This window comes from Hyaena hyaena, unplaced genomic scaffold, assembly GCF_003009895.1.
Source record: "Hyaena hyaena isolate Hyena2069 unplaced genomic scaffold, ASM300989v1 scaffold_180, whole genome shotgun sequence".
Taxonomy (NCBI): domain Eukaryota; kingdom Metazoa; phylum Chordata; class Mammalia; order Carnivora; family Hyaenidae; genus Hyaena; species Hyaena hyaena.
Genome location: NW_024080811.1, coordinates 2,775,648 through 2,797,501, shown reverse-complemented (window position 1 = coordinate 2,797,501; position 21,854 = coordinate 2,775,648). Strand labels below are relative to the sequence as shown.

Genomic DNA, 21,854 nt, shown 5'->3' with positions numbered 1-21,854 from the left:
CACTTTTTGATTATCTTGTGTCTTTTTCACTACTAACAGCAGACAAAACCTTTTAATCTGCTGTTTGTGTACCATCTATGGATTGTTATGTTTTGTTTCAATTTGTCCTGAAACTTTTTGAAAGAAATGTACAAGTTTTCTCTTTTACAATTAGAAAAGATAAATATATGCGGATGTAAGGAGAGATGTTCACCAGATGGCTGTTTAATGTTCATTTTTATTTGGAAATAACCTAATATCAAATAATAGAGGATTCGCAGAATAAATTTTGCCACAATTTATTCTGCCATAAGAGTTGTGTGTGTGTGACATGGAAGATGTTCATGATATGCTGTTGTACATGGCCCCGTTTTTTATTTCTACAAACACATATATTTATATTGAAAACATTCTGGAAGGAGATGACCAATATTTTGGGATGACATCGTTAGGGGATATTTTTGCTCACTTCTTGCTGATCTCTACGTTTCAAATGAAGAAGTATTGTGTGGTTTTTATGTAGAGGACATAATTACTTACAAGAACACAAAGCAGCGACTTGTAACCCATTTTCTAACTTTGGAGTTGTGTAGCAGTTGAATGCATATACCTTGTGGGGTAATGAACTCCCCAGTATGGAGAATTCAAACAGAAGCTGGGTGACCTCCGGTCCAGGATTCCTGTCATTTTATGATTCAAAGATTCCCAATTTATTTATCTTTCTCCTGCCATTAGGTCATCCAGTCAATGCCTCAGACAGATAAGCAAATATGCATCCCCCCGGAGCTGCCGGAATTGCTGAAGCAATTCACCAAAGCCGCCATTCGGACGCAGCCGCAGGATCTCATCCAGTGGGCGGCTGAGTACGTACCCCTTCTCACTCAGCCCCAGGTTCCCGGAGGAGGTGGAGGTGGGGCGTGGAGGAGGGGTGGTCGTCCGGAAAACTGAGGAGGGCGTCGCGGCTGCAGCCCGGGAATCAGGACTGGTTAGCAGAAGCTTTGGGATGTTCAGCTCTCGAAATGCTTGGATGCTTTAAAATCCGCTGAGAAATAAAACGCACCGGGCCGTGGTGGGTTGCCCTCCCCTAAGCGACCCAGACTGAACAAAAGGACTCCAGAGCAATCGGCCAAGGGTCCTGCGGCGAACAGCAGGAGTAGGGTCCCACAGCAAGAAGGCACACGCCCCGGGTGCGGTGTCTGCACCCCTCCCCGGTCCCAGAAGACGCAGGCGCGGGGAGCCCCGCCGCAGCCGCGCCTGCAGGCCGGGTCTCGTCCCGGGCCGGGTCTCCGGTCTCACCACTAGAGAGCAGCAGCGCGCCTCGGCGAGCCAGGCGCCGCGGCCGCAGGCTGGGCGGTGCGCGCTCGGTCCCAGCTGCCTCACCTCTGCGGTTGCGCCGCCTTGACCGCCTACCTCCGCGGCCGTCCCGCCCCCTTCCTGCCCCAACCAGACGTTCAGTAGCTTGTCTTCGGGGCAATTATTTTCTTTAGTGTTCTTTGAGCTAATCTGTTCCCTCAACATGAAGACGTCCACACTGCACACTGCACTATGGAGAAAGGAGGCCGAACGGGGTGCCGAGCGCCCGAGGAGCGCGGGCCCGGCGGGAAACCATGTGCCCGTAGCTCAGGTGCCCGCTTTCGCCAGCGACCTCCGGCGGCTGCTGGCGGCCAGGAGCTCGCGCCGCGATCGCGCGCCGCTGGCCCCGCTTCAAACAGCTCTGCGCAGAAAGCCTCTCGGCTATGAAATTGCTTCTTAGACAAACATGCCCGCTCGCAACTCGGGGGCCGGGGGCTTGAGGCCGGGGTTGGGAGTTGGGTCCAGACCTCCTGAACCATTTGCAGGCTAGTTTTACTGCTTACTGGTGACCTCCTCAGCAGCGTTTCAGTGGGAACAGGGCGGCCAGAGAGGCTTGTTGAGCCTCGCCGGTGGCCATGAGGTGTGCTGAGCAGGTGGGGAGAAGGTGTGGGCGCCTTCGAGAAGGCGCACAGTGTCATCAGAGCGCAGCCTCACAGCCTCCGGGTCGGTGCACTCCCGCTCCTGGTTTGGGTCAGGACGAAGCTTTCACAGAGGGAAGGAAAATAAGCCAGTGGTGCTCGTAAAAAGGAACATAATGGGGTTGCTTTGCTAGTAATGATCACTGTTTAGTTTTCCATTCTAAATTTTATGTATTCTCTCACAGACTGAACTTTGGCATCAGAAGGCTAATTTCTTTTGGCGGACTCAGACAGACTTCGTTTTATACCATACAAGAGTTTAAAACCCCATTTTATGATGCTGCTGCTTTATAACAAGGAAAATGACATTTCTTGCGATTGTCCCTGACGTTTATGGGAGAAAACATTCCACTGTTGTAGCCTGCTTGCTCCCATTTTGTATCGTGTGCTATAAATTTTTTAAATATCCGTGAAGAATCGGTTTGTAGTTTAACTGCAATGAAAAAGGAGAGCGGGACCTGAGAGCACTCTCCATCTATTCAGACCTGAAAAGCACTTATCAGATGGTTTTGTGTGACTTACAAACCCATGGCACTTTAGAAACCTCACAAAGTATTTCCAAGACAAAATATGTCTTAATTTTGTGCAAGAATTTCCCCACATACGTGCTCTCAGTGAAGAAATCACCTCCCAGACACCAGCAGGCCGTAAACTTGTCTCGTGGTATGTGTGACCACACAAATTGGTCATATAGGTGAATAACCCTGCAATTGTTCATTGCAAATGAAGCTAAATAACCCACAGGGTACTAAATCCGGGACTACAGCTTCATTTCCACATTCTCCACATAACTTGGCTAGAAAGTCTAAAGACATTTCCGCCGAGTGTCACTGTATCTGCACAGTCACTTCTGTCAAATGAGATGCCATGTTTCTGCCTCTCCCATTTATGCCACCCAAGTTTCTATAGTCCACTCCTGTTGTCACTGTGAAGCCACACCTACCCCAACACTGATCTGTCCATGGAACTTGCTCACACGCACTGTAACAGGTCTCCAGACAGCATTTCTTCTGCCCTCTCTGCTGCTGACCTCCGAGGGGATGTGGAAGGTATTAGTTTAGTCCTTGTAGTTTTAGCTCTGCATTGATCTGTGGCATAGGGACAGGCAATAGTTCATCCCCATCACTGTATGGCCTGACCCTAAAATGGGCTTCTACAAAATGCCCTCTGCCTTCTTTTGAACTATCTGGATCTGGAAAAAAAAAATAGCAAAAATATTTATTCATGAAAACTAAAGCAGAGACAGGCAGAGGCATGTGATCCAGGGATAGTTAAAAATAAGGTTTTGAAGGAGACAGACCCTTCCAGACAAGTACTGGTGACCCATGTGTCAAGTGCTTATGTCCCTGCCCTGCTGCAGGCAGCCCTTTTTAGCTTAAGCCAATTTTGAAACAGGACTCAGCATTTTTTTCACATTGCACCAAAACAAAGTCTACTCCACAAAACTTCTATGACCAGGCAGATTTTATTGAAATTTTTGAGGGAAGGTAGAGAACAGTTTTACCTCACACATCCCACATAAGATGGTCTCGGCCCTTCTGCGGCTTGTCTTCTCACCTGAGCCTCCCTTAGTGCCCTTTTCTCCCTTTCCCCTGAAAGCCCAAGCCTCACCACCTCCAGCTGGAAACCTTTCCTGGCTCACTCCTAGAGCAGCTTCCTCTCCTCCTCTTTCTTGTACAAGTCACTTCAGTGCTCTTCCAACTTTTTTCCAAGATCACATATACCTACCCACTACCTAATATCAACTTTAAGTATGTCAATAGCCATTTTACTAAAAATAAAGATTTTATGTTTGAAAGACAGTCCTCTAGGTACTAGGATTCTTCTTCCATAGAAAGAGGGGGATTTAAAATAACAGTGATCTTTTTCTCTCTCTCATATATATATATATATACACATACATATAGTGTATAATACATACATTTAGTGTATATATACATACATATAGTGTATAATACATATAGTCTATGTACATTGTACATATGGGTATGTACATATTATATAATTATATTATATAATATATTACATATATAATTATATGTACTATAATAATATAAATGTACTATAATAATATAAAATATATATATTATATATAGGAGAAACAAATTACTGTTACATATTATATTACATTATATGCATATGTATTATATATCACATATACAATATGTTCTATAACATAGAACACATATATATCTCTTATTATATATGTGTGTGTGTGTGTATATGTGTGTGTGCACACACATGTGTGTATGCAAAACACTTAGGAGGGATGACTGGGGAAAAAAACCCAGGCTCAATATGCTTCCGGGAATTCCATACCAAAATTTTTACTGATTATTCCTCATCCTTAGAGAGAAACAAACCTTTTTACTCCCTAAGTGTTCTTCATACCTTGAGTGGAAAGTAACACATTCAGGCTTTTCCTGTACATTAATGAACAAAACAAAGTGTCTGGTGTATAGAAGCCCCTAACAAATGTTCTTTCTCCACCCCCTTCTCTCAAGAAAAGGAGGAGGGGATTCTCAAAGCAGCCAGAGGCCACTGGCGTATAGGATGTCCTCCTCACCCACCTAACTTTTTTTTCTTGCAGTTATTTTGGGGCTATGTCTCGTGGAGAGATCCCTCCAGTGAGAGAGCGGTCTGAGCGAGTGGCTTTGTCTAATTGGGCAGAGCTTACACCTGAGCTGTTAAAGATCTTGCATTCTCGGGTAAGGGCTGCACCACAGCATCAAGGGGGAAGGGTGGGCATGCTGACCCCAGGTGGGTGCAAATGAAAGCTCACCGTCCTCTGTCCAGTCAGCTGGCCATTCAGTATCATAACATTCACTAAATAATGCCTTGGAAGTAAATCTTCTCTTGGAGAAATAGGATTGATAATGAAATAGACTCAAACCTGAGTTATCAGTGGAGTCATCCCAGGTTTCCCCGAAGCTGTCAGAATGTCCAGGGGCTCGATTCAATACTGATCCCTTCACCACAGAGGAAGAAAGATCTAGAGTCCTTGGCAATGTCTGCCTTACTGATCAAGATCATAATATGTTGCCAATCACAGTGTGGAGAGAAGAGGAGTTCCTCAGTTATCCCAGGTGCAGACATAACCTAGTTTTTGGGGAAAGCCCTGGCTTTCTTCACAGCCTCATAATTCTGGGAACTTCCCGGTGAATGGATGAGGAAGGTCTGACTTGACAAAGCTGCAGCTTGGCTGGTACCCAGGAAATAACGTTTAGCACCACCAAGCTCTGCTTTAAAACCCAGGACAGAGGATTGTGGTGATTCAGGACTGACAGCCAGCTATCTTTCTCCCAGAGGCTTAGCATTTCACTAGAATCAGAGGGCCAGGGAAGGTGCAGTAGTGCTTCATTGGGGCCTCTGTAGCCGTATTACATCGTTGGCCAACAACTGGCCATTTGTTCCCTTCCTCCTCTTTACCACCAAGTGCCTTATGCAACAGATGTGGCAGAGATCTGACATACCTGAGACCAAGTAATATTAGGCATCCAGACCCAGACCCCATGTTATTGGGAAAGCATGCGTGTTGCATGTGAAGTCTAGTGCAAAGAAGTCCATAGAACCTAGGAGCAAGAGACTTAACATCTAGGTTTTATTTCACTGCTGATCAGTGGTCTCAGACAAGTCCTCTGCCCCTTGGTTTCATTTTCAGCCTGTCCTATCTGCCTTATAGGGACAAACTAGGGATAAAACAGCAACAATAAAAGCATCAGAAAAAATGAAAATGTAATATGAGTGTATTATTTCCCTATGATTTTCACATCTAGAGTTAAAATGATTGAATTATGCCTCAGCATACTTTCCACTACACTGAACATTTCTCTACCCTGCACAGAGAACTGCCTGAGTTCTCCCCTGACCACCACCCACTACCAAACCCTTTGTTGTGTGCTGGGAGAACACGGGCATTGCTGCCCATTGTCCCTCGGGGCATCCTCTCATCCTGTCCCTCACTCTCTGTCTTGTGTCCGTGCCCTGGCCTGCAGGTTGCTGGCAGACTGATAATCCATGCAGATGAGCTGGCCCAGATGTGGAAAGTGCTGAGTCTCCCAACAGATCTGTTTAACAGTGTGATGAACGTGGGTCGCTTCACGGAGGAGATTGAGTGGCTGAAGTTTTTAGCTCTTGCTTGCAGTTCTCTTGGAGTTGTAAGTGAGCTTTACTGCCTTTTGTTCCTTATGGGAAAGGCTCTGTCTGGGCCTGGAAGAGCAGGGCCTCTGCACACAAGGTCCGTCTCCTGGGCTGAGGAAGAGCATGCCTCTCTTGTCTATTTCTCCTCTCTGAGTTAAGTCTTGCCTCTACTCATCAGCCAGAAGCAGGGGCAAGGAGGAGAGAGGGGAAAACTGTCATCAGACCCTGGGGAGAGGTTACTAGAATGTGGCTTTTGGAATTATTTATGAATTTCAGTCATTGCACTTGGATTTATTTCCATCACCACTCCACTCATATCCTAAAGATAACCAAGAGCCAGCTGTAGATTTGCTTCTACTCGGGTTCCAGATACCTAGAAGATATACCAATAGATCCTTTAAAAAAGAGGTACAGCCTTATAAAAAAAACTACTATTTGATAAGCTTAACTGTATATAAAAATCAAAGATGAGAGAGCAGGAAAGGAGATATGAAGCTATTTCCAGATCTATAGTCATGACATCATCATGGATGCAGAATGCTCATACAAATTCATGCCTCTTCCAAATTTGACTTGATTTACAATCAGAAAAGCAATGTTTCTGTTTTAAAGAAAAAGATACTGCACCCAGTATACTGCACCATATATATGGTTCATATATATATATGGCTCACATATATACAGATGTATATATATATTTAGGTATCATCTTACATATGGACTCACTCTTGTTAAACACTGTTATAATAGCTTAAATGAAAATGAATCAGGGGATGCCTGGGTGGCTTGGTCAGTTAAGCATCTGACTTTGGCTCAGGTCATGATCTCACACTTTGTGAGTTTGAGCCCTGCGTCGGGCTCTGTGCTAACAGCTCAGAACCTGGAGCCTGCTTCAGATTCTCTGTGTGTGTGTGTCTCTCTCTGCCCCTCCCCCACTCACACTCTGTCTCTCAAGAATGAATAAATGTTTAAAAATTTAAAAAATTTAATTAATCAGAAACAGTTTTTAATAATCCCTGGAATACATGCAAGATTGAATGTTATTGATAAAATTATTGCCTCCGCCAAAGCCAAATAGTACACAGAGGTAGTTCGAATCAGTCAACAAATCTAAACACCATCTTATTCTTTGTTCTTGAATATGTTTGGAATATGTATCTGACACTTTCGTTTCTGAGAAAAGTTTCAACTTCTCCCATGGGTTTCCCCTGCAACTTTCATTATAATCAGTTCTTTAGAGACAAGGCGAGGAGAGGCCATTCGTGGTTTTTTTTTGTCTTATTCTCCTGTATAGTAACATTATATAATAAATAAATTGCTCTCCTCCAAAGAGGAGAGGAAAATGCAGCCAGAGTAGATGTTCTGCCTGTCATCACAATCACACTTCTGTGGAATTAGCCCCCAAAGATTGGGGGAAATCCAGAAGAGAACATTAAAAATGGACACATTTTAGTAAATTCTCATAGGGTCACAAATGTATTCTCAGTACATGCAGAAATGTTTGGGGTGGGGAGAGGGGAACATACTTTATCTGTTCATTCTTTTTTTAATGTTTATTTATTTATTTTGAGAGAGAGAGAGAGAGAGCAGGGGGAGGGGCAGAGAGAGAATCCCAAGCAGGCCCCATACTGTCACCGCAGAGTCTCATGCAGGACTCCATCTCATGAACCAAGAGATCATGACCTGAGCTAAAATCAAGAGTTGGCTGCTTAACTGACTGAGCCACCCAGAGACTATAGTTAATTCTGATCTTCCTGACGTACCCTACCCACAAAGGATTGAGTAAGAAAATAAGTAGACTCGACCCAATGCAGAAGTTTTAGTCTGATGCAGTAACTGAAACAGCTTTGAGGTAAATGCCCAGTCTCTCAGATTTCTCCACACTACTTCACTCTTTAAGATGACAGCGGAGTGTGTAATAGGGAAAGGTTGACTTCAGAACTGCAAACCACTAAAGAAAGGGGTTCTCACATCCCTTGGTCCTTGGAAATTCATGGGAATAAATACTGTTTCTGTGGTCCTGGCTGCTTGCAGCCTGAGTCCTCAGCCTCTTCTCTCTCACAGCACAGTGCCCCTCCCTTCTGGGCCCATTGCCATTCTCGCTGGTGCTGAGGGCCTCTCTGAGCCACTTTCACGTTGCTCTGTCTGCTCCCTGGCTCCAGTGGTCTACTTCATAGCCCCTCACCACCTTATGAGGTGTGCGAGTCCTTTCCTTGTCCACATACCTCACAGTAACCAAGAGTAAGTATGGAAAGCTAAATTCCATTCCTCCCTCTGCTTAGCTTTCAGTGTAGCTGCTTAGGTTTACTTTCATATGTCTGCCTCCCAAACTGGGGAGGGGAAATCATGAGATGAATTGTATCTTTCTACCTCCTTCTAAAATGAGGGGCTTGAATTAGATGTTCCATGAAGTTCTTTCATCTCTAATGTTCTGTGGTTCTATTCCCCCTTCTCTGCTTCCACTGAGATACCCTCAGGCCTGGTTTTGGATAACAGGGGTTCCTTCAATACTGAGAGGTGCTGAGGTATCTGACTGTGCCTCTCCTCATCCCAAGATCATAGAACACCTAGAGGTGAAGTCAGCCTAAAGGGCTAATCTGTAAATAAAAAGGTGCCCTGTTAATCCAGGAATAGGCTTATTTTACCCATTTTTTCATGCTGGACTATAGCTAGGAACTTAAAAGTGGAGGTATGAGCCATCCATCTGGTGGAGGCTTTGGATTCTAGTTAAGTCACAAAGCCTTAGAGGCAAACCCAGGAATTTCCTCCTTCCTTTGTCAATTCACCAGCCAGCCATGACCTCGGTGCCATTTAGAAAAACCACTTCCTCCATACAGTCCATTGGCAGGCATTTTATTTTTATTTTTATTTTAATAGTTTATTGTTGAGTTGGTTTCCATATAACACCCAGTGCTCATCCTCACAAGTGCCCTCCTCCATGCCCATCACCTCCCGCCCCACCCCTCCACCCCATCTGCCCTCAGTTTGTTCTCGGCATTCAAGAGTCTCTCATGGTTTGCCTCCCTCCCTTTCCCCCACTATTTTTCCCCTTCTTCTCCCTTATGGTTCTCTGTTAGCTTCCTCCTAATCCACCTATATGTGCAAACATATGGTATCTGTCCTTCTCTGTTTGACTTATTTCGCTCAGCATAACACCCTCAAGTACCATCCATGTTGCTACACATGGAATTGGCAGGAATTTTAGATAGCAGGTACTTTCTTGAGCTCTCTGGGTCTACACTCATGATTCAAAAGACTGTGGCACACAGACTTGTATTCCTCTTCTCTCTCCGCACTCCCTCTGTCAGACTAGCATATATTACCTCCTGTTCTACTGGGACTGATTATAGAAAAGGAAGATTGTGTAATTGTGTTCATTGGAAGAAAGGACATATTTTGTTAGCAAATGATTCACTTTCTGAGTGTTTCACCTCTGGGTTTGGAAATGAGTCTCAGAAGATGCTTAAAAGCTCTCTTTTTATGAAGTATATCCCCACCTGACCAAAAACTCTTGTGCAACAGAATGCAGATCCTTGTTTATGTTAGATTTATTTGTTTTCCAAAAAGCTCTTGTCCAGAGAATTCTTTATTTTAAAAAAAATTTTTAAATGTCTTTATTTTATTTTGAGAGACAGAGACAGAGAGCGAGCAGGGGAGGGGCAGAGAGAGGGAGACCCAGAACCCACGGACTGTGAGATCATGACCTGAGCCGAAGTCAGACACTTAACTGACTGAGCCACCCAGGTGCCCCTTGTCCAGAGAATTCTTTACCCATTCATCCATGTAATAAACCTTATAAGGACATAGAACTTAAAGGTTTGTGTTTGAGTGATCAGAAAAATATGCTGGTTAGAGTAGAAAGCACCTGCATTAGCTTGTAGAGCTGCCAGAACAAAGTACCTCATACTAGGGACTGGGCTTAAACACCAGGAATTTATTGTCTCACAGCCCTGGAGGCTAGAGGTCTGAGATCAAGGTGTCTGAGGCCACTCCCCTTGGCTTGTAAATGGCCCTTGCCTCCCTGTTTCTTCACACAGCTGTCCCTCTGGGTATGCATGTCTGATGTCTTTGTGTCCTAATCCCTTCTTATAAGGACAGCAGTACTATTGGGGTAGGACCCGCTCTAATGACTTAATTTTCACTTAATCACCTCTTCAAAGGCCCTATCTCCAAATATAGTCACATTCTGAGGTCCTGGGGTTAGGGCTTCAACATATGAATTTTGGGTGAACACAGTTCAGCCCTTAACAGCATCCCCACCTGGATGAGCCTGCAGAAAGAGAACAGCAGAACAAAGGCAATAAAGGATTGTTTTAAGAGGGAGAGAGAATGAGCTCTGAATGGAGAACATGGAGTTCGTTGCACACATGCTTGCACATCTACCTCAAGACCGTGTCCTGCTGACCTTATGTCACACACGTGCCCCTCCATCTCACTGACAGCCTCTTACCCAGCCTTTTGTCTGCCTGCCTCTCAGCCTCCTTCCTGGAAGTGCCTGGCACTCGGCCACATACAGCGCTTCACAGGGTTTCCAGGTGAGGACTCCTGAGGTCTGCAAACCCAACATTTCTTTGACATAATGTGGTTTATCATTCTAAGATTCGGTGTATGATGATTCTATTTCATAAAATATCAATGTTTATAAATGCAGAGAAACAAAATGTAAATATTAAATCAATCAAAATTAATAATTAATGCAAAAAAGTTTAAATCACTTATCATGTAAAACTGTCCCTTTTAGGAAGATGGCCAAGTTTATTGAGCATCCTTATTTACCTTCTAACATACCCACTTACACCCTTCGGTAACACACACCAGTTAAAGAAGCATTAGAGAGGCTTCCATTATATCATGGGGAGGAATGGAACAGAACAGCTAACAGCAATTGCAAAGGAAGAACAGTGCTGGGCAGCCTTTGGGGAGATAGTTACAGCTGTCTTTTGCTTCACCCGGGCATACCCAGTTCAGCACTCCGGACTCATTTTTCACTGATCCACAAACTCCCTTAAAAGGTGTTTAAGGATAATCTGCACGTCATCTGTTTGGATAAACCACCAAGATATATGTGCTGACCTATGTTCGCTAATTCAGAACTAAACAACCCTTTCTTTGAATCGCTTCTTTCCTTTATCCCATAATTTTCCAACTTTTTCACTTGTGAAATTTATATAAAGAGTAGGTTTATTTAAAGACACAGGTGAGTAAAAAACCTCAGTTCTGAACATGATTTTTTAAAATCTTCAAGTTTCATTGTAAGGAGTGTTTGCTTCTATACCATAAACCTTCTGAAATCCATCATCTACTTAATTTTTCCCCAGCAACAACAGGATGATTGTTATGTCATATAAAATACTAGGTGTTTGGGGGCACCTGGGTGGCTCAGTCAGTTAAGTGCCTGACTCTTGATTATAGCTCGGGTCATGACCCCAGGGTTGTGGGATCGAGCCCTGTGTCAGGCATCGTGCTGAGTGTGGAGCCTGCTTGGGATTCTTGTCCTTCCTCTCCCTCTGTCCCTACCCTGCTTGTGTGTGCACACACATTCTCACTCTCTCTTAAAAAAGAGTGGGTGTTCTGATTAGATGGGTCTACATGTTTTAAAAGAAGGGGTTTTAATGTTCAGGGTCACTTTTCCTATATCTGGGACTCCTATCTTCCCAGGCACTCACCTTTTCCTCCCTCCTTGCCCCTACTGTGGCATTCTTCCACGGACCGCTGGAGTATATAAACTAGACTAATTACCATAGCTCTGTAGAGGTAACATTGGAGAGCAATAAGAATAAGAAATAATTTTAATTTTTTACAACATAAAAATTGTGACATTATTCTGATTAAAGTAATAAATATCATAAAGTATCGAGCAGCTTATAAACTTAGTTCCTTGAGAGTATCCCTCCAACAAAGAAGGGAAAGGAAAAAAAGAAAGACACCCAGAACATCAATAGTTTTTAGATCGAATTAAATGACATTTGGGGGTAAAACATTTCAAGCTTTTCAGAGTATTACATCATTCCCATTTCATTTTATGAGAGCAATATTTTTGTTTTCTTTCTGGTGTCTAAACTGATCTTAGGAATTTAATTTCGTTTGGAATAGTGACTTTCTTCCTCATTTTATCTTATGGCTTTATAGACCATTGCCAAAACTCTCAAGATAGTGTGCGAAGTGTTATCATCTGACCATGACAGTGGACCTCCTCGGATCCCATTTAGCACCTTCCAGTTTCTCTACACATATATTGCCGAAGTGGATGGGGAGATCTCTGCCTCACATGTCAGCCGAATGCTGAACTACATTGAACAGGAAGTGTAAGTAAACTGTTCCACATCGGAGGGGAAAGAATACAAAATAAAGCAAACACAGCAGGCGGAGATATATGTAGTGAAGATAATGTAGTGAGTGAAGTTACTACATTACACTGCCCTCGAACAGAGAAATGTAAAGAACAAGAAATAAGGACCTGAAAGCAAAGGGGAAAGGCAGGGAAGAATGGCATAGGACAGTGATTCTGGTGAAGAGTTGGAAATGCTTCTTCTCAGGCTGCTGCCTGAAAACACCCCGTCACAGACTCAGGGGCAGGGCCCAGGCATCTGTGTCTTAGCAAGCCCCCCAGATGACTCTGGCTCAAGCTCAGGTTTGACAAGTCAGGGTAGCAGTGGAGGAGGAGGAGAAGTATGGCAAGAGGTCAGAGAAAAAGAGGGCGATAAGGGCAGGAGCCACAGCAGAATTCATTTGGAGTGAGAGAATTAATATCTTGTCTTTCTTAAGATGGATTGTTAAATGAACTAACCCCAGATATATATTTTTCCCCAAACAGAATTGGTCCTGATGGTTTAATCAAGGTCAATGACTTTACCCAAAACCCCAGGGTTCGGCTGGAGTAAAAGCACAGTTTTGGCAATTTTAAAGGAAGATACAGAGATGATTGCGCTTCAGAATGACTGAAACCATGCGCCATCCAAGGTCAATTTTCTTGTACAACTGGTACACACTAATAAACAATTAGGCAAACAAACAAAACCAGAAATGTGTGGAATGGAGATATAAAAGTGTTGGCACAAAACACCTATATTAACAGAAGATTTGTATTCTTCCCATGTGGACACTGAATGAAAGTGGCTAACGAAGCATGGATAGAAACTGTATCTCAGGTCAAAGCCAGGCTGTCAGATTTTCAGAGGTAGAATGTTAACCAGAAACAGTTTGATGTTTTGTGATTTGTAGGCATAACTTAGATGAGTATCGTTTACATGGTCAATCCACATTTTTACCAGTTTAGTTCTCCATTTGTTGGTATGATGCTCATCATTCATTCATTTGCTCACTCCCCAGCATTTATTGAGATTACCTTTATGTGAAGAATAGGACAGCCAGACAAAATACAGGACACTCAGTTATGTTTCAATTTTGGATAAAAAATAATTTTTAGTATTTTTGTTTTGTTTCACTTTGTATTCTTGCTAAACCTGGCAACCCCACCTAGGAAGTATACAAATAAACCGTATCTTAATTCCGCCCTTCAAGGAGCTCACTGTCTAACATGAAGACAAACATGAACTTAAATCATTTTAATGGAAGTCACCCTGATATGTACTATAGCATGTTTCAGAAGTCAGTATTAAAGTGTCACTGTCAGCAGATTTTTCTGACATCATATACAGATAAAATGGGACCCTTTTGAGAATTGCCCTGCATGAGTTTAAGACCTCTGACAAGGTCACTAGAAGATTTTTCTTTCTTCCAGGAAGCAAATGAGATGAACAGGCTATAGGGTTGTTGTTCTTAAGGCCAGGTGTGCCAAGGTTGCTGGATTCCTTCTTTCTGTAATACTCTTCTCTCTTAAAAGTTGTTTTTGTGTGAGAATCAGGTTAGCATGCCTTTTCATATACACATATCTTTCTACTGAATTGGGGAGAAATGTGTCTATTTAGAATCTAAGTAAAAGAAGATTATGAAGTGACGACACCATAGGCCTTTTATTTTGGCCTAGAGTGAAATAATGAGGAGCTGAAACATACTCTCCCCACCATGGTCATCTGGCTGCACCTGCAGGGGTGGGCAACAAGCAATTGTCCCTGCTGTCTGCCATCTTAGCCAAAGTGACCTATCATGTCTATCTGCTCCTGGACCTGAGGCTGCTGGGAAAGGCTGAAGCCCGCAGGTGAGACCTCGCACCCTAATGAACTAGGATGAGGGTTTGAGTGTGAAGTCCTCTAACCTGCCTCATTCTCTCCATTTCTCTTTTATTGTGACCAAAGGGTTCAAACAGGATCTTGCCTGGGAGTGAGTAGTGAAGGGGAATAGAAGGAATAGCCCCAATTTGAAAGGCCCTAAGGCAAGTTAAGGTCCTAAATGGAAGCAGAAGGGGGCTTTGCATGTTTGAGAAAATGTATTGAAATTAGAAACTAAACCTCAGGAGCCCTGAGCATAATCTGTCAAGAGTGAGGCAACTGGAACCCCAAAGTGAATACTGGACCCAGATGTGAAGTCACTGATGGTACTGTAGCCACCCACTGAAACTAAGCACAGCTGGCAGTGCCACTGGTTTTTCTTCTAAACTTGATGTCTGCCATTTTCCTCCTCTCCTGCCCTGGCTCACTGCGTTAATGCTTCCTCTAAGCCACTGATACCACTAAGCTTAGACAGCCTCTACAGCACATCTGCCAAATCAACCTACTTCAGCAGTCATCCCAAAGGTGAAAAACAGCTGGCCTCGACCTGTGCTGTGGTGTAGTAACAATATTATAAATACTCTATCAGTGATCATTGGAACATGTATTAAGCACTTACTATGTGCAGCCACTATGCACAACACTCTCTATAAATTTTCTTTACGGCCTGACCTTGTAAAGTCAGTTTTGTCCTCCCCATTTTATAGATGAAGAAAGAGACTTAGAGAAATTAAGTTGTTCACTGACACTGGTGAGAAGGAATTTGAATCCAGGCCTGTCTGACTCCAACCTTATGCTGTCTTGTTTGCTCAGTGCCTTTTTTCGTAGTCTCTCCCCAGAAACTGTCTCTGAGATAAGGATTTGAGTGCAAATAGTTTACTGGGAGGCGATTTCAGGAACAGTGGAGAGGGAGTACGAAAAGCAATATAGTGATGGAAAGAAAGCCAATAGTGTGTTATCAGGCCAGTTATCCCGAAAGCCCAGCTGTGCTGCAGGACTCTGGGAGACAGGGTGAAACACATCCTAGAACTATCCCAATCTGAGGGATGAGGAGGCTCTTCAACATCAGCTACCGCTGCTTCCTCACCCATTTCTCCTCTGTCATTGACTGAGGGCTGTTTCCAGGGGCATTAACTTACTGGCATTTCCAGCTTGCCTGGCTTAAGGTCCAAGCTTGCTCCTTTTGCCGCAAAAACAGAAAATGCTCACAGGTAGGAAGTCCTAGGTGAGCACGAGAAGCAGCTTTTGAAGGCATTTGCATGGGGTACCACCAACATCTGCTACAATACCTGACAGAGATTTTCATAAGACACTTTTTAGCATTTTAACTGCTATTGTTTCTCTCCTTGGTTCAGGCACAACTCCTTAGGGGCAGCAGGGCAATAAGTGACAGCGAAGTGACAGCGTGCTGTGTTAAAATCACACTTGACCCTCAAACCTGGCACGTTGTCCCAAAGCAATGGTTTCTTCCTTGTGATGAGATCGTTCCAAAGGGGCTTTCTTTGTCCTTGATGTCAACAGACCCCTGTCAGATACTTTCTATTAACCTTCCTATCATAGCCAGAAATAACTGAATCCTAGCATGACCTCAGTTAAGCTGTCAAACTGAGACCCCTGTAACATATGGTTTATATTTCTCCTTTAAAAAGAAAAACATTCAGGAAGCAATAAAATCAGGATTTTATAAAGAAAAAGAAGTGGGCTCTCTCTTTCCCAAATGAAGCTATTTTGATTAAAGTGAAGACTGCAGATACATTTAAAGCTTCAGTGGGAAATGCAAAGATTATGGCTCAATTCCATTTTCTCTGTGCTTCATGCCCTCTCTCTCCTTGACACTATTCAATCAGACACCTCGCCATCCCTAGTTAACCAACATCCAAGATCGCCAGTGCCCTACAATAGAAGGAGCTGGACACTCACATGTGGAAAGCTGGTTTTGAATTAGGTAAGAATAGGATTCTTAACCTAAAATCCTTGGAGAGGCTCCTGAATGTTTCTGATAACACTATATATATATGTTAAGTGTGCACATTAGCATTTTTCTGGGGAAAAAATCCAAAGCTTTTAGCAAATGCTCAAAATTGTACATGATCAAAAAAGGTTAAGAACCCTTGGGTAGAGATAATTCCAGAAGGCACTAAATGGCTGAGGAAAAGCAACAGGGTAGTCTCAGATCTTTCTAAGCAGAACCCAGCTCATACTTCCAACATTTAATTTAAAATCCAGCCCACATCTTCTTACTTTTTGAATCTTGTATCCTGGCTATAAATCTTAACTGTGTTTCTAGATTTTCATATGTTTTGCAACTTTGGTTGTTTTCTATAAACTGAAATTGGGTTAACATGAACAGACACTTTCACACTTCAAAAGTGAGCCAATTGGAAAAGCCATTGATCCAATGTTTTAAATTAGAGCACTGTCAAGCAGAGTCACTAACCATGACACTAGAGGGACCTAAAGTTCCATAACAGGTTCAAAGGGCTGAGTCCTGAATAATCCTAATAACAGACCATCCAAATATATAAAGCAAAACTGACAGAATGAATGGAGAAATAAACAGCCAAATAATAATAGTTGGAGACATGAATACCCCAATTTCAATAATGGATACAACAACTAGACAGAAGATAAGGAAATACAGGACTTAAGCAACACAACAAACCAAATAAATCTAACAGACATATATCAAGCATTCTATCCAACAGCCTACACATTCTTTTCAAATGCACATGGGACATTTTCTGAATAGACCAGATGTTAGGCCACAAACTAGGTCTCAATAGATTTAAAAACACAGGTTATCATACAAAGTCTCTTCTCCAACTACAACAGGATGAAGTTAGATATCAGAAATAAAACTGGGAAGGTCACAAATTTGTGGAAATTAAACAACATACTCCTAACCAACGGATCAAAAAAGAAATCACAAGAGAAATTAGAAAGCACTTAGAGATTGATGAAAACAAAAACAGAACATGGCAAAACTTATGAGACACAGTGAAAGTAGTGCTAAGGGAAAAATTTATAAACGCTTACATTAAAAACAAGAAAGATCACAAATCAGCTACCTAACTTTACAACTGAAGGAGCTAAGAAACAACAACAAAAACTGAACCTGAAGCTGGCTGAAAGAACAATGATTAGAGCAGAGATAAATAAAAGAGAATAGAAAAATATTAGGGAAATCCATGAAACCAAAAGTTGATTTTTCAAAAGATCAACAGTTGACAAAACTTTAGCTAGATAGACTAAGAAAAAAAGAGAAAGTCTGAAATTACTAAAACCAGAAATGACAGTAGGGACATTACTACTGATTGTACAGAAATAAAAATATTTTTAGAGTACTATGAATATATTGAATAACCTACATGAAATGGGACAAATTCCCAGAAATCAAACCTATCAAGACTAAATTATGAAGAAATTTATATTCTGATTAGATCTGTAATAAAGAGATTGACTCCTCAATCAAACATCTCCTGACAAGGGTGCCTGGGTGGCTTGGTTGATTGAGTAGCTGACTTCAGATCAGGTCATGATCTCACGGTCTGTGAGTTTGAGCCCTGCGTGGGGCTCTGTGCTGACAGCTCTGAACCTGGAGCCTGCTTTCGATTCTGTGTCTCCCTTCTCTCTGTCCCTCCCCTGTTTGCTCTCTGTCTCTTTCTCTCTCTCAAAAATAATAAACATTTAAAAAAGCTTTTTAAAAATCTTCTGGCGAAGAAAAGTCCTGGGCCTGAGGGCTTCCATGGTGAATATTACCAAAACCTTAAAGAGGAATTAATATTAACCATTCTTAAACTTTTCCAAAAAATTGAAGAGGAGGAAACCCTTCATAACACATTTAATAAAACCAGCATTATTCTCATATCAAAGCCAAAGACACCACAAGAAAAGAAAACTACAGCTCAATATCCCTTATGAATATTGATGTAAAAACCCTCAACAAAATACTTGCAAGCTGATTTCATCACCATATTAAAAGTTTTATATACCATAATCAAGTGGGATTTATTCCTGGGATGCAAGGATGGCTCAACACATGAAAAGCAATCAATATAATATACCACATTAATAGAATGGAGGGGGGAAACACACATGATCATCTCAACTGATGCTGAAAAGCACTTGACAAAACAACATCCTCTTATGATGAATACATTCAACAAAATAGAAATAGAAGGAAACTACTTCAACATAATAAAATCCATATATGAAAACCTCACAGTGAACATCATATTCAATGGTAAGACTGAAAGCTTTTTCTCTAAGATTAAGAACATGACAAGAATGCCCATTTTCACCATTTCTATTCAACATAGTACTGGAAGTTCAAGCTAGAGCAACTAAGCAAGAAAAAGAAATAAAACAATTCAAATTGGGAAGGAAGAAGTAAAATAATGTTTGTCCAGAGAGTATGTAATCTTATATGTAAAACACTCTAAAGTTTCCACCAAAAAACTATTAGAACTAATAAATGAATTCAAGAAAGTAACAGAATACAAAGTCAGCACATGAAAATTGATTGCACTTTCGTACAACTAATGAACAGTCTGAAATGGAAATTAAGACAACAATTACATTTACATTAGTCTTCAGAAAAGAATAAGACATCCAGGAATTAACTTAATCAGGGAGGTGAAAGTCTTGTACAATAAAAACTTCAAAATGATGCTCAAAGGAATTAAAAACATAAATAAATGCAAACACATCCCATGTTCATGGATTGAAATACTTAATATTGTTAAGATGTCAATATTACCCAAAGAGATTTACAGCTTAATCCCTATCACAATCCCAGTGACAGTTTTTGCAGACATAAAAAAAAAAAAAACTCTTCCTAAAATTCATATGGAATCTCAAGGGACCTTGAATAACCAATACAATCTTGAAACAGAGCAAAAAGCTGGAGGATTCACACTTCCTTATTTCAAACTTGCTTTCAAACCTTATTTCAAAGCAACTGTAATAAAAACAGTGTTGTACTGGGATAATACATATACAAATGACCAATAATCATGAGAAAAGATGTTCAACATTACTAATCATTATGGAAATGCAAATCAAAATTACAATGAAATACTTCCTCACACTCACTAGGATGAGGTTTGGCTACTACCAAAACCAAAAAAAGAACAAAATAAATGGAAAATAAGTGCTGGGGAGAAATTGGAACCCTTATCACTGTTGGTGGGAATATAAAATGGTACAGCCATGTGGAAAACAGTATGGTAGTTCCTCAAAAAATTAAAAATAAAATTACCATATGATGCAGCAATTCTGAATATTTCAAAATTGAAATCAGGGTCCAGCAGAGATATTGGTACAACCATGGTCAGAGCAACAATATTTATGATAGCTATATACACACAATGAAATATTACTTAATCTTAAAAAGGAAGGGACTTTTAACATATGTTATAACATGGACAAACTTTTAAAGATAAGTGAAATAAGCCAGTTACAAAAGGATAAATATTGTGTAATCTTGTTTATATGAGGTACTTAGTCAAAATCATAGAGACAGAAAGTACAATGGTTGTTTCCAGGGGCTTTTGGGGAGAGTGGAATGGGGAGTTGTTTAATGGGGATAGAATATCACTTTCACAAGATGAAAAAAGTTCTGGAGCTAATGGTGGTGATGGTTGTACAACATTATGAATGTATTCAGTACCACTGAATTGTGCACTTAAAAATGGTTAAGATGGTATATATATTTTTTTATCATTTTTTTTTACAAATAGTTTATTGTCAAATTAGTTTCCACATAACACTCAGTGCTCATCCCCACAAGTGTCCTCCTCCATGCCCATCCCCCCGCCCCCCCACATCCATCAGTCCTCAGTTTTTGTCAGCATTCAAGAGTCTCTCATGGTTTGCCTCTCTCCCTTTCCCCCACCATTTCCGCCCTTCTTCTCCCCCTTGGTCCTCCGTCAAGTTCCTCCTAATCCTCCTATACGTGCACACATATGAGATTTGTCCTTCTCTGCCTGACTTATTTCGCTCAGCATAACACCCTCAAGGTCCATCCATGTTGCTCCACATGGCCAGATTTCATTGTTTCTCATTGCCATGTAGTATTCCATGGTACAGATAAACCACATAAGATGGTATATTTTATGTTTTGTGTAATTTGCCACAATAAAACATTTTTGAGAAAATAAAAACAAAAAACCCTGGAAGCGACTACCTCAAAAATTTAAAAGAGGGGGAAAAAAGAAAAACTAAAAAAACCCCCCAGATAAACAAAAAGGAGGGGAGAAGCATAAAATTCCAAACAGTAGAAAACTGGTACACTAGGCAGCCATTTTGTAATTGTAAATTACTGAGAAGCGATGTTGATGACATATTAAAACATTCACATTACAGCAATATGCATCATATCCTATTGTAATATATATATAAAAATATATACACAGTTGGGAAAAGTCTAGAAGGGAATGCACCAAACTGCTAAAAGCAGTACTCTCTGGGATTATGGGTGATTTTAACTTCTTATCTATATTTTCAAAAATAAGCATGTATTAAGAAAAATAAACCTAAGTTTCTAAAAATCAAGTCAATTTAAGGAAAAAAACTGTAATCTCAAGTAAATGTGTTAAACACTTATAGAAGGATGAAGATGGGAGAGGTTTTCAAGTCTAATTCAATACAAAGCTAAATTTATGAAATGCCCAGTTTCCCAAAATCAATATGACTTTAGTTTCTGAGTTTTTATTTTAATTGTAATTAAGATTTTCAAAACCTAGCTCTTCTTCCTATTAAAAAATGTGATTAGTTGGCTTATTTAATTTTTCCCCAATGCGAATTAAAACATGAACCCAAACTCAATGTCTTTACCACCAAAGACTAATTCCCATTAAAAATCTTGAAGCATGCTAAATAATGTAAGAATACTGAATCATTCTTCATTAACAGTAATTACCTCAAATGAAGAGTAAACAGCTATGCATTGAAATAAAACAAGATCCCAACTCATGAGAACCATTCTGAGATCAAGGGCCACAGTGAATAATTTTGAAATTGCCATCAGATAGACAAAGATAACCAGACCAAGGATTGATTTTTATGGACTATCAAAACCAAAATCATTCAAAATGGCACAGAGAACACCGAGCCAAGCCAATTCCTTTTGAAGTCTATCGGTCCTCTCCCTTAGACCCTTCCTCTGGGCCTCGCGAATCCTTATCTCCTTTTCTCCCAGCTCATTCAGGCTAGCGGTTCTGAGCTCAGTACTTGAGTGTATATGAAGTGTTCAGGAGTCCGGATCCTCTCGGCCCCGCCCCTGCCGGCCGGCCCCGCCCCTGCCGGCCGACTCCGTCCCCCGCCTGTCAGGCAGGGCCCAGCCCCGCTCCGCCCGGCTCCGCCCCGCGGGCCTGCAGGCGTCTGTAGACTTCTCCCACCGACTTCGTGCGACGCGAGCCGGCGCCGGGAGGGGTCTATCGCGCAAGCTCAGAATGCTGCGCTGGGAGTACTTGAGAGGCCTCCGCAGCACTCACGAAACTCTGAGGCGCGGCTTTCGGCGGGCTCCTTGCCGGAAGCGGAAGCTCGGGGGGCGGGCCAAGGGGAGTCTGGAGTT

The 21,854-nt window shown here is 41.7% G+C and overlaps 1 protein-coding gene across 1 annotated transcript in view; it reads left to right on the top strand.

Moving 5' to 3' along the window:
• ROPN1 (rhophilin associated tail protein 1) overlaps positions 1 to 13,127 on the top strand; it is a 29,928-nt gene extending 16,801 nt beyond the window's left edge. The window contains exons 2-6 of the mRNA XM_039240662.1: positions 715 to 842; positions 4,561 to 4,678; positions 5,966 to 6,127; positions 12,240 to 12,415; positions 12,925 to 13,127. Of these exons, the coding sequence (XP_039096593.1) occupies positions 727 to 842; positions 4,561 to 4,678; positions 5,966 to 6,127; positions 12,240 to 12,415; positions 12,925 to 12,991 (639 nt within the window). The 5' untranslated portion in view covers positions 715 to 726 and the 3' untranslated portion in view covers positions 12,992 to 13,127. The remainder of the gene's footprint in view (positions 1 to 714; positions 843 to 4,560; positions 4,679 to 5,965; positions 6,128 to 12,239; positions 12,416 to 12,924) is intronic.
• The last annotated feature ends 8,727 nt before the right edge of the window (positions 13,128 to 21,854 follow it).